We start from the raw sequence: 13,443 nt of genomic DNA on the forward strand, positions 1-13,443 counted from the left end.
GGCAAAAATTAATCTGCACCCCGCCCTCTGCTCTCATCCTGATGTGACATCTAGGGGTGCCATTTTGTCAGCTAGCCTCGGGTGTTGAAATAGCTTGACATGGAACTGATATGGTCTGTCAGTGGTGCCCCTCTGATAGCAGCACCCTTGGCACCTGCCCCAATGCCAAGGCGTTCCTATACCACTGCCCAGACCTCTCCAAAACAGTGACAGATAATGATGACCGTGATGACTAAGCTGCCAAGGAGGATAGAGGAATTATGACAGTTTAAAACACCACACAGCTCTGTCAATGGCAAACAATGTCAGGAGGGAATATAGTAGCATTATAGAATAACTTTGTAAAGTTGCCACAAAAGATTTTTTTTTTTTTTGATTTGGTAGTTGTTGGCGCATCGGCTTCTGTGGCCATATTGCACCTCCCAAGGTTTTTGCAGTACTTTGATCCAAGCCTGAGGCGGGAATCGAACCCGCGACCTTTGGGTTGCCGGGCAGGTACTTTACCCACTCGGCTAGCCCGGTCGGCTGCCACAAAAGAAGCAACAAGGTACATGAATAAGAAACTTATTAGTTTAACAGAGCAAAAAAAAAAAAAAAAAAGACTGCATGGGGCAATTATAGAGCAATGAAAAACTTTGAAGCATACAATAGTTTTAAGTTGATCAGAAATAGTACCACAGGAATCACTAGGCCGAAAAAGGCCAAATACAAGAAACCACTGGCTAAGGTAGGCAAAGAGAGGAGACAAAGAGTTTTATGTATGTAAATATAAAGAAAGCACATTTGACTGAACCATTATGTAAAGGATAGAGGAAATGATTGATCTTTATAAATGAAAGCCACTTCACAGTGACGAGAAACTATACTAGTGAAACTGAGCTCTATGAATTCAACATTATGGGGTCCATTTACTAGGAAACTTATTGATTCTGAAGGTTGATTGGTTATATTATGTTTAATAGCATACTGGCAGCTTGGACTATAATTCTCAAAGTCAGGATCACAAAAGCAAGGTCCCTGGGATAGATGCCACAGTCTGCAAGGAAGTGCAACATATATTTTGGATTCTGAAGATTAAAAAGCACCAATGTAGCTCGGATTCATAAAGGTATTTATACTAAGTGGGCAAACCTCAGGGGCTCACATCTGGTGAGTATGGGCTTGGCACACGCAGGGTCCTGAGCTGGATATCATCATTCTTCTCTTTCTTGGTGATTCCCTTTTACTTCTGACTCACTTACTCTCTTGCCTAGTATAGCATAAGCCTTAGGCTTCCTTGTACCACATGGCTAATAATAATAATACAGACTGGTCAATCTGAGTTCGATGGCAGAAAAAACCATGCAGGCACTGAATAAGAATGCAGGGCAATCCAGGTAAAAATGATATTCTCAGAAGAACACTATACAGGGAAAATCTTGTCTAACTAACAAGATAAATTAATTAAGACAATATCAGTTGTAAGCTGAATGAAGAAAATACTGGCATTTCAAAGCATTTGAATCACTCCTGCATGAGAAATTGCTATACAAGTCAGGGTGCTATGATCAAAAATAAGATCTTTAGGTGGATTATGGGTTTATCAGATGACAAAAGGCAAAGGGTTGTAATTAGTGGTTACTCTTTAAAATGGTCTGTTTGTTTGTTTGTTATTTGGTTTTTAGGAGCATTAGCAACTAAGGCCATATTGCTCCGGGATATGCAGTGGTCATTCCCTGACCTTTCCGCATCCTCCGTATTTGGTGGTGACGGTCTCGAACCCCGGTCTAATCAAGAAGCGTGTGCTATGCACTGCTGCTCCTTCCCACCTGGCTACAAAGGCGCCTTAAAATGGTCTTAAAAATTAGGAGTGGGTCTCTCAGTTCTAGGATTTCTCCCATTTCTGATATTCTTAAATGACACAGACAAAGGAATATATAAGATATGTCAAAATTTGAAGATGATATAAAAATTTAGGAGATTGGGTAATAAAGAGAGCCAAGCAGTTCTCTTTTGGGACAATGTAAATAGTCTTAAATAGCAGCTAGGTTTTGATGCTCCAAAATACTAGGCACAAAATGCAAAACACTTGGGAAATAACAATCCAAAATAAATTATACTCTTCAAGAGACTTAATTTAAAACAGAAGGGAAATAAAGAGATCTGGGGAGTTACAATATGAACAGACATGCAGAGTCTATTTAATATAAAAAAATTCTTTTCCACATAATTAAATTAATAAAGCAACAGTACATGTTTATAAATGAAGGCAATGTTATTATGGTTGACTTTTAACTTTAAATCCATTGTACTTAAAATGTTATTATTATTATTAAAGAGGCCTGTGCACTCTGGATTCATTATTAATATCGAATTACTGTGGACACAGAGGGAAATGGAGACAGAATAAATTATGACAAGTTTAATAATAGGAAAAATACATACATATATTAGATTAGATACATACAAAAAGCTTTCATGGCTATCAAGGAAAGCTTTTTGTATTTATCTAATCTAATATATGTATATGTTTTTCCTATTATTAAACTTGTCATAATTTATTCTGTCTCATTTCGCTCTGTGTCCACAGTAATTGAATATTAATATTATTATTGGCCATATGGTGCAGCAAGAAAGCCTGAGGCTTATGCTGCACCAGCCAAAAAAAATTTCTGAGTTACCCTGAGAGAGAGAGAGAGAAAAGTAGAAGGAAATCACCAAGAAAGAGCAGAATGATGATATCCAGCTCAGGACCCTGGGTGTGTGCCAAGCCCATACTCACCAGATGTGAGCCCCTGGGGTAAAATATAATAAAATAATGGAAATTAAGTTAATAAAAATAAATGAAATGATATATTTTTAAAAAATTCTAATATAAAATTTAGTTGAACCAACTCATTCTCTTCAGACAGAAATGAAATATATAACATATTTTATATATATACCTTATTCTCATTATATCTTATTCAAAATATATCTTACCTGCCATTGCATAAAAGCTTGCTGTTATAGCTAATAACAGTAACACAAGATGTTTCCTCTTATGACCCTCTCGAGCACAACCCACAGTGTGTATAACTTCCTTTATATGAGAGAGTGAAAAAAGAGATGACAACATATTTCCACCACTGGGGATCACTTCAGATTTCAGACTTTTAAGATGTATTAAAATATATAATATAATTACAATATTCACACACAATTCCAAAAGGAAACAAGATGCATATTTATTAAACAGATCATCATACTTTAGTCTCTTTAACATACCACCTGCGGTATACATTCCAACTGTTCCACCAACAAATATCATAGATTCTAATACAACTATTCTTTTTGTACGTGTCTGTTCTGTGGTAATATCTGAAATATATCCAAATGTAGTGGCTATCATGGCAACTGTTCCAGATGTGAAACCAGATATAAATCCACTAATTAACAGATATACCACTCCAAGTTCAATGTAAACTGACAGAAATATATTATTTATAGATGCCAACAAAGTCCCAATAGGTGGGATTAGCATTACCGGTTTATGACCAAATCTATCTGTCCAAGAACCAATGTAAAATGTAACAACAAATGTTGATAAGAAGAGAGCAACATTATAGTATTTCATCCATTCTGATGTTTTTGCTTCTACTGCACTGTGTGTTTCATTAGTTAAGTTCTGACATTTACTTGTAACATTATAATGGGTGATGCTTATACACATTTTGGTGAAGATAAGATCTTGGATGGTGTTCATTTCCAAAAATATTGTCATCATATAAAGAAAGAGGACAGGCTCAACTGTAATCAAGCATAGCCATTGTTTCAATCGTGTGCATGCCATTTTTTAACACCTGTAGAAAAAAAAAAACGATACATAATTTTGAAAAAATAACAAACAAGAATTTAATATTTTATAGTTAAAAAACCAAGTAATTTAATTAAGAAAAATAATGATTAAATGACACAAACTGAGGGATACAAATGTATCCCTCAGTTTGTGTCACCCTATAAGAGGATGCAATTTAGCAGAATTATTTTCGTTACATGAAGCAAGGATGAAACCATATCTACGCTACTATATTAAAATCTTAACGAGTGACTTACTAAATGATTGGGACAACAGTAAATAATTGCCTAACAATATAATACAATGTAACAGAAGCATGACATAATGTTCTTGTATATCAATTTCTAATATCACACCAAGTACTGTATATTTATGTGATTATATGTATGACACTAGAAAATGGATGTCAGACGAAATAATGAAGCCCGTGGTAGAAAAGAAAAATGCATAGAATGCCTATAAATTATCAGGAGACACAGAACCCTATGGTAGATATAAGCTATTCTGTAATCAAATCACAAGGGAATTTAGGCAAGTGAAAGCAGATTACGAGAAATCTTTGGCAAAGGATGCAAAGACTTCTTTACTTATATAAACTTTAGAAGGAAGGTGATGAATCAGATTGGTCCACTTGATATTGATAGTTTGACTGCCGATGATTCTGCTCAGGTAATTGACAAAATGAGTACTTTTGCATCTACATTGAAACATGAGGAATTCTGTAGGGAAGTCGAAGCCAGAAGCTTATCAAACTCTAACAGGGAGCTAATTGATTTTGTACTGAGAGTAAAGTGCAGGAGAAATTGTTGAAGTTAAAAACATAAGAAAGGCACATGGAATGGATGAGATCTATTCAGTTATATTAAGGGAGGCAGCAAAAAAATTAAGCAAACCATAAATCCATAATTATGAGAGCATCCTTGGACTCAGGGGAGGTCCCCAAGGACTGGACATGTGCAAATGCAACCCCAACGCACACTGCTGCAACAGGATCTAGAAAAGTTGAGCAGTTGGCTGAGAGGCGGCAACTTCAGTTTAACATTGACAAATGCAAAGTACTGCATATAGGTAGCAGTAACACCAGAGTAATGTACCAACTGTGCAGTACTACACTCGGGTAGTGGAGAATGAAAAAGACCTGGGGGTAATTGTGCGATCAGATATGAAATTTTCTGAGCAGTGCAGACAGGCAGCAGGATTAGCTCTGGGGTTTTGTCAATGATATATAGGAATTTTGCTAGCAGGGATAAGGAGGTGATTATCCCCTTGTATAAGGCAATTATCAGGCCACACCTTGGGTAATGCGTACAGATCTGGAGGCCTCATTTTAGGAAGGATGTAGAGCTACTGGAATGAGTACAGAGAAGGGCAATGAGATTGGTGAGGGGAAAAAGGGGTGCTCTTAAAAAGAAAGGCTTAAGTTCTGCAAATTGCAGTGTCTGGAGACAAAGCACCTGTGAGGTGATCTGACTGAGGTGTATAAGGCCTTGAATGGTTTGAGCAAGCTCAATGTTAATGGGATTCTTCCTCTTGCTCAGATTACACACCTGAGGGGGCATAAACTGAAATTGAGGAAAGGCAGTTGTTGAATAGATGTGCAGAAATTTGCCCTTAGCCAGCAGGTGGTTGATTGCTGGAACAAACTTCTATCTGCCGTTGTGGAAGCTGATAGCTTAAATAAATTCAAGGAAGAAGTGGACAAACTTTTGGAGCGAATGGATGGGTGAAATGGGAAGGGTTTTTTTTTTTGTCTGATGCTGTATAAGCTTGCTTTCTTGCATCATATACTAATGCTAATTAAAACATCCTGTATATATTATAGCAGCAAACACAGTCCAGTAAAGAGAAATGCAGTGTAGCAGTATATTATGCAAGGACAGAAAAAGAGATACAACTGTTAACCAGCTTTCATTCTGAAATCTAATAGTGATCTAGTTCCTGGGTTTTAGTTTTTAACCACATTTTAGTTTTTCAATTACTTTGAATATTTTTTCTTAAATTTCTTGAGAGGCCTTCATAATGATGTACTGTACTTTTACATTAATACAAAAATAAAGAAAGTAAAAACACTTAAGTTATTTTTAAAAAATACAGTATCCAAATATTGAAATTTTATAAAGAAATTGTGATACTGTATTGTACATATGTACAATTATTAAATACAAATATACAGAAAGTATTTTATCGTCAAAATATCATCTTGTGGAGTTGATGAAGTTGAGAAAAACAAAAAATGAGGCCGCCGTAGCCGAGTGATCAGGCACATGGGTGCTTAAGTACACGTGCCTTGAGTGACCAGGGTTCAAGTCCGTGACTGCTAAATATGGTGCTGTTTCTTGTATTCTGTTTATCTTGTGAACTCCTCTGACCATTTGGTTGTCCCGGAGTATAAACAGAAAAAAAAAACTTACAATTAACCTGAGGATTACAAACAAGAATTTTTTGGTGAACATTGGTTGAAAACTGAAAAACATTTATTAGAGTCATGCTTGGTCCAATGATAATGACAGGAGTTACTGTAGAAGAAAAATGGTTAAATAAAGACATCAAGGTGAAGATGGGGCAGTCTGCTAGTTTCCTCTACAAGCATCATTCTTATTAATATCAGGATAGCATATTATTTCACCAAACATGCAATTTTTGATAACCATACATTTGTTTTTTGGTAATACTGCAGTATGCTTACAACGTATATTAATTCCTAATTTTGCTAAATAGGTAACTTACAAAGCACAACACTAACACTTTTATTTATACAAAACATGGGGCTACCAATGGCCATCACCTCATTTTAATTTCTCCATAAATATTCAGAGTGCATTTCATTCTCCACAAGTGAGTATATGTCAGTATTTGAGATATGGTGTTATAAAATCATGATCATTTATCTCAAACATTTAAAATGGAAAATTTTATGAAAAAGAATGTCAGGATAACTGAACAAAAGGCAGTTAATTTATATATGTGATATTATGCATATGATGAGTTGGAATGGCATTCTGGTGTGGTGCCATCCATCCTGGGCCTTGGTGGTTGTTGTAATAGGGTTTTAGGGGCACTGGCAACTAAGGCCATATTGCTCTGTATATAGTCTGTAAATTGTGTGTGTACTGTGATCAATTTTCTTTTTGCTGAACAAAAAACCTGAGTTTCCAAGAGAAAATATCATGCTACCCTCACCTGAAACCAACTAACTTAGCCACATTATGAAAAAGGCCCATAAAAATTCCACATATCATCAACGAGACTCGAACCCAAGTCTTTACCACCCAGTGTGGGAAGGATGGCAATTCTACCAACTGTGCTACCCACAAGGCCTGAGCCTTAGCTTACCTATTGCGTTATTTTATTGACGAAATTATTATTATTATTATTACTAGCTATATGGTGCAAGGATGCCTGAGGCTTATGCTGCACGAGGAAAAAAAAAATTCCCGAGTTACCCTGAGAGAGAGAGAGAGAGAGAGGGTCAAAAGTAGAAGGGAATCACCAAGAAAGAGAAGAATGACGATATGCAGCTCAGAACCCTGGATGTGCCAAGCCCATACTCACCAGATGTGAGCCCCCGGGGTTAAATGCATGCATCCCTTTCTCTGAAGGAACTATTAAGAGCACTCAGGATTGTGGAAAAGATAACTGATATCATATGCCTAATGAAAAAAGGCTAAAATCCAGCATAGTGTACCCTGGTGTGTTCTTCGATGAAAGCAAGGAAGTGGAGGTGATTGGCAGATGAAGGCACCTCCCAGTCAGTGGTGTGATTGACGGGTAGATGTCAAGCAAGAGTACGTGGTTGTTTGGGATTGTAGCGGTAAATGTGAAATTATTATTTATCATTCTCAGCCTTGTTCTTTGGTGGTGTGTGTCGTTTGGTGCCATTTTGTTTTTGAAAGAGCTAAAAGAGTGAATGGGCACTAGAATGTTTGGTGGGGTTGAACGAGGCAGTTCACAGTGGTTTTTCAAGATCGTGGAAAATAGGAGTAAAGAAGTCCTCCTGGACATAATTAAGCCTTGCTGCCTGGTATGACTGTAGTATCGGATTGCTATCGAGGACTGTAGATGGGCAGTTCAACTCGTACCTTGTATAATATATGTGGCAACGTATGCACTCAGGTAACGAGAATCTTACTGTGGAATTTTTTAATGCTGTTGGTAGTGTGTACCAGTCTTCAAGCAAGGACCAACGAGGTGAGTTTTCTTTGTTTTCATTTAGTTTGTTGAGAATAAAGGTCAGGTTTTTATGTGACTTCGGGAGGGATTCAAGCAAAAAACTGGTCGTTGGTTGCAACTACTGATGAGGTGAATTTTCTTTGTTTTTGTTTAGTTGGTTGAGAATAAAGGTTCGGTTTCGTTTAGTTTCTAGTAAAAAAAGGATAGATCTCTGTGCAACTTTGGGAGGGATTCAAGCAAAAAATCGGTAATAACACCAACAGTATCAAGGGAATGTGGAGTGGTATTATACAGCAAACGCCGCTGGGGACTGTAGATGGTCAGTTTGACTTCTGCCTCCCAGAATATGTGGCAGTGTGTGCACTCAGGTAGCGAGAATCTTACTATGGAGTTTTTGAATGCTGTTGGCAGTGTATACAGTCCTTCAAGTGAGGAATGAAAAGGTGTTTTCTTTGTTTTCGTTTAGTTTGTTGAGAATAAAGGTTATGTTTCGTTTAGTTTTAATGAAAAAAAAGTTAGGTTTTTACGCAATTTCTGAATGGATTCAAGCAAAAAACTGGTAGTTGGTCGCAGCTATGATTCATGATGTGATTTTTGTTTGTGTGGCTAAATTTGGGGCAAATTCAAGCAAAAGAAGTGTGGGTTTTTTAGGTTTTTGGTTTGGTTGATTAGGTTCAGTTGTGTTGGTGAGATAATGCGGGACGGTTTCAAGCAATAGAAGCCAATAAGCAAATTGCCAAATTAAGGAGGGGTAATTAGGTTTTGGAGTTTCAGGAAAATGCATTTTTTTTGGATGTTTTGTGGGTGTTTAAAGAGTAAATTTATTGCAAATGCATGTGGCATCGTCTAGTTATGGTGGGTTGGAAAAGTGGGGGTTTGGGGACTGGAGTCGTTTTAGTTTAGTTTTTTGAGAAAAAAAGTTTTTGTGTAGTTTTAGTGAAAAAAGGTTAGTTTTTTATGTGACTTCGGGAGGGTTTCAAACAAAAAAACCAGTTGCTGGCCACATTTAGGACTCATGAGTTGATTTTTGTTTGCATGGGTTGGATGATTTTACAATAATAATTCGGGACAGATTGAAGCAAGAGAAGCTATTTTATTGCCTGAGTAAGGAGGGATTATCAGATTTTGGAGTTTCAAGAAAGAGCATTTTTTTCTTTTTTTTGGACAATTTGTGAATGTACAAAGAGTAATTTAATTTCATTGCCAAAGTAAGGAGGGGTAATTAGGTTTTGGAGTTTCAGGAAAATGCATTACCAAACGATGGCACAGGCCATCGTTTGGTAATGGTGGGTTGTGAAAGCATTGGTTTGGGGGCAGAAGCCGTGAATATTTTTTTAGACATTTTGTGGGTTGAGAAAGTGCTGTTTCGCCGTTAGTGTGTGGGGAATAGTTTTATTTTTTTGTTTGTTTTTGTGAATTTTCAACTGTGACATAACGATTTATCACGTGACATCCGCGTGTGATATCAAGAAGGGGAATGCAGTGAGTGGATGGAGTCAACTTTTCAATCACTGCTTTTCCACTGTTTTGCTTGCCGCCATTTCTGTTCTGGAGTATTGATTGAAATACTCCAGAATATAAATGTTCAAAACAAAACAAAAAAAAAAAAAAAAAAAATTGTAGACAACTACCACATAATGGATCATTCTGCAGTCTGACACTCCAAGTTCAGTATAAACTGAGAGAACTATATTAATATGATGTAAAACCCAATAAATGACAGCAAAATATTATTTATAATGACAAAAATAACTCAATGTGCAGATTTGCTTTACTGGTTTTTGCCCAAAACTAACTGTTCAGACCCAATGTAAAATGTAATGACAAATGAAATGTAAATAATATGAGAGACACATTATTGTATTTCATATATCCATTCTGATGTTTTGATTCCACTGAAAGGAAGGCACTGATAATTCAAATGTTTGTCATGAATGAGTATCAAGAAGTTATTTCAATAGCTTTTTACCTTAACACGATACCCAATTTAGATTTTGACAATTTACTTATGAATATTAAATACTGTAAGAGGCAGAAATAGCAAATTATAAAATAAATTTGATTTTTGTTAATAAATAACTTATTTCTGAATTGCAATAACTTGTTCCAAGATACAGATACTTGATTAAATTTATAATGTCAGTGATGAAATTAAGAAATGGCAAACAATACTGTTCAATATAAGCTGCAGCTGAAAGTTAATTTCTGATAATTTCATGTTAAAAAATTGTATTGTAATCTCCTCCCCATTAACATCAAAAATATATATAAATAAAAATCGTGCCCTCTTAATGTTCGGGCTCCTCTCCATTTCCCCTCCCCCTGGCAGTTGTAGAGTAGTTTCAGCTACGATTCTACGTTGTTGGCCAAGGTGGATTAAACTCCACTGCTAAAAGTAACAGTGGCACATTATGCAAGAAAGCAAGCGTATGAGCTTATGTAGCATCAGCCAAAAAAAAAAAAAAATCCACACAACCATTCCCTCCAAAAGTTTGTCCAGTTCCTCCTTGAATTTATTTAAGCTATCAACTTCCATGACAGATGGAAGTTTGTTCCAGCAATTAACCACCCGCTGGCTAAAGCAAATTTACGCACATCTATTCTACAACTGTCTTTTCTCAATTTGAATTTATGCCTGCTTAGGTTCGTAATCTGAGCAAGTGAAAGAATCTCATCAGAATTCAGCGTGCTCAACCATTCAAGGGCTTATACACCTAAATCAGATCACCTCGCAGGTGCCTAGTCTCCAGCCGCTACAATTTGCAGAACTTAGCCTCTATTTGTAAGCAGATCCATTCATTCCCCTCAACAATCTTGTTTCCCTTCTCTGTACATGCTTAAGCAAATCTACATCCTTCCTAAAATGAGGCCTCCAGACCCGTACACAGTACTCTAGGTGTGGCCTGACCATTGCCTTATACAAAAGGATAATCACCTCCTTTTCCCTGCTAGCAAAATTCCTGTATATTGTTGACAAAACCCCATGACTTGCTCTTGCAACCTGTCTGCACTGCTCAGAAAACTTCATATCTGACTGCACAATTACTCCCAGGTCTTTTTAATTTTTTACCACCCTAGGTGTAGTACCACACAGTTGGTATGGTCCTCTGGGGTTACTTCATTTGCATTTGTCAATGTTAAACTTCAGTTGCCACTTCTCAGCCCATCTGCCCAAATTTTATAGATCTTGTTGCAGTAGCCCACTGCCATTACTGTCATTAACAACCCTGCCAATCTTCGTATCATCTGCAAACTTTGACACTAAGCCTGATATACCTTCATCAATATCGTTGATAAATATACAAAACAACAGTAGGCCCAACACAGAACCCTGTGGAACTCCACTAATAACATTAGTCCACAAAGACCAGCATCCACTGATTACCACTCAACCACCCATTTATCCATTGTAGCAACTTACCCTTAATACCATTCTGTTCCAATTTGTACAGTAGTCTTCCATGCACAACAGTGTCAAAAGCTTTCCTGAAATCCAAGTATATGATAACAAAATTATTTTTTGTATCCAGTTCCTTTGTAACCACATCATAGTATTTAAAAAATTTGTCAGACAAGACTTTCCCATAGCAAACCCATGCTGTGTCTGAATTATTGCTGCAGTCTTGTCTAGATGATCCTGCAATGCATCTTTAACTAGTGACACCATTATTTTACCCAGAACAGAAGTTAAACTAACTGGTCTGCAATTACTCGTGTCGCCCTTTGATTCCCCTTTGTGAACTGGGGACACATTTGCACATTTCCGGTCTGTGGGGACTTTCCCTGAGTCCAAGGATGCTCTCGTATGGCTAAGGGTTTGTTTACTTCCTTTGCTGCCTCTTTTAATATAACTGGATAGATTGCATCCAGCCCAGGTGCCCTTCTTATGTTTAACTTCAACAATTTCTCCTCCACTTTGCTCTCAGTTATTACAAAGTGGTACTAGCAAGCTGTTCTACGACCAACATTAGCATTTTTAATTAAATGGCGGGGAGATGTCATACTTCCATCCTCCAGATCTTTGATCAGATAGATTGAATCGGATAGATTCAATAGATTCAATCGGATGAACTGGATAGATTGCATCCAGCCCAGGTGCCCTTCTTATGTTTAACTTCAACAATTTCTCCTCCACTTTGCTCTCAGTTATTACAAAGTGGTACTAGCAAGCCGTTCTACGACCAACATTAGCATTTTTAATTAAATGGCGGGGAGATGTCATACTTCCATCCTCCAGATCTTTGATCAGAAAAATACTTATGTATTAGGAGAGTTTCCTATATCAGAACTGATAATGTAGGAAACTCTTCTTAATGAATGCTTTTCAATATACAGTAGTATATAACCCCCAAGGGCTCACATCTGGTATGGGCTTGACACACCCAGGGTCCTGAGCTGAATATCATCATTCTTCTCTTTCTTGGTGATTCCCTTCTAGTTCTCTCTCTCTCTCTCTCTCAGGGTAACTCGGGGAAATTTTTTTTTTTTTTTTTTGGCTGGTGCAGCACAAGCCTCAGGCTTCCTTACACCATACAGCTAATAATAATATTCATAATAATTCTCCTTCTTGGTGATTCCTTTCAACTTCTGACTCTCTTTCGCTCATAGTAACTCGAAAATACTTTTTGGTTGGTGCTGCATAAGCATAAAGCTTCCTTGCACTACGTGGCTAGTAATAATAATAAGAAGAAAACTTTAATTTTCCTGTATAATATATATTAACTTTAATTTTTCTGTATAATATATACATATTATAATTTATAATAAATTATAAATTATAATATATATTATACAGGAAAATAAAAGTTTTCCAATCGCTACCATTTTCTCAATTGCAAGCCTCGGCTCATTTCACATTGGTGATTTGCTTGTTTCGTTGGCGAGTACATTTGTTTTGCTACGCACAATGACTTCGTTTTATAGAAATAATTATACAAATGGCCAAGTGCTTTCAGCTAAACTCAAAACTCTTTTCAAAGAAAATATGACTGTCAACAAAAGTAGGTGTCCTTCGCCTTTAACCTCGTGATGCTGTTTTGAATAGGGGGCAGCACTGAAAGGTTACACGAATTATACAGATAAAATGTTTAAGCAGGAATTAATGGTTATTCTTACCTTGGAAAATTGCGACTAGGAAAGGTATGGCTTTAGAAATGGTGCATGCATTAATACAATGTCGGAAGTGCACATAAGGTCGACTGATTAATCATAACGGAATGTATTCGTTACTATTTCCTGTGTTGTCACCTGCTCTCTCTCTCTCATGACAGGATATAATGACCTAATTCAAAGCAAGGTATAAGCAAATCAAATTTTCTATTTAGCCCAACTAAAGCCCAATAAAAAGGCGCACTATTTCCATATGGATAGATTTTGAATCAGAAACGGAATTAAAATTTACTGGAATGCTAAACAACAATGCAAGCTATAAATTCAGCACAACCAGAGGTAAAATT

General features: G+C 36.8%; 1 protein-coding gene across 1 annotated transcript in view; it reads right to left on the reverse strand.

Moving 5' to 3' along the window:
- LOC150088792 (proton-coupled folate transporter-like) overlaps positions 1 to 13,242 on the reverse strand; it is a 35,419-nt gene extending 22,177 nt beyond the window's left edge. Inside the window, exons 1-2 of the mRNA XM_090370326.1 lie at positions 13,103 to 13,242; positions 2,962 to 3,821 (exon numbers count right to left, since the gene is read on the reverse strand). Coding sequence (XP_090226452.1) covers positions 2,962 to 3,811 — 850 coding nt within the window. The 5' untranslated portion in view covers positions 3,812 to 3,821; positions 13,103 to 13,242. The remainder of the gene's footprint in view (positions 1 to 2,961; positions 3,822 to 13,102) is intronic.
- Between the last annotated feature and the right edge of the window lie 201 nt (positions 13,243 to 13,443).

This window comes from Mastigoproctus giganteus, chromosome 3, assembly GCF_048544385.1.
Source record: "Mastigoproctus giganteus isolate SK-2022 chromosome 3, ASM4854438v1, whole genome shotgun sequence".
In the NCBI taxonomy this organism is placed as follows: Eukaryota; Metazoa; Arthropoda; class Arachnida; order Uropygi; family Thelyphonidae; genus Mastigoproctus; species Mastigoproctus giganteus.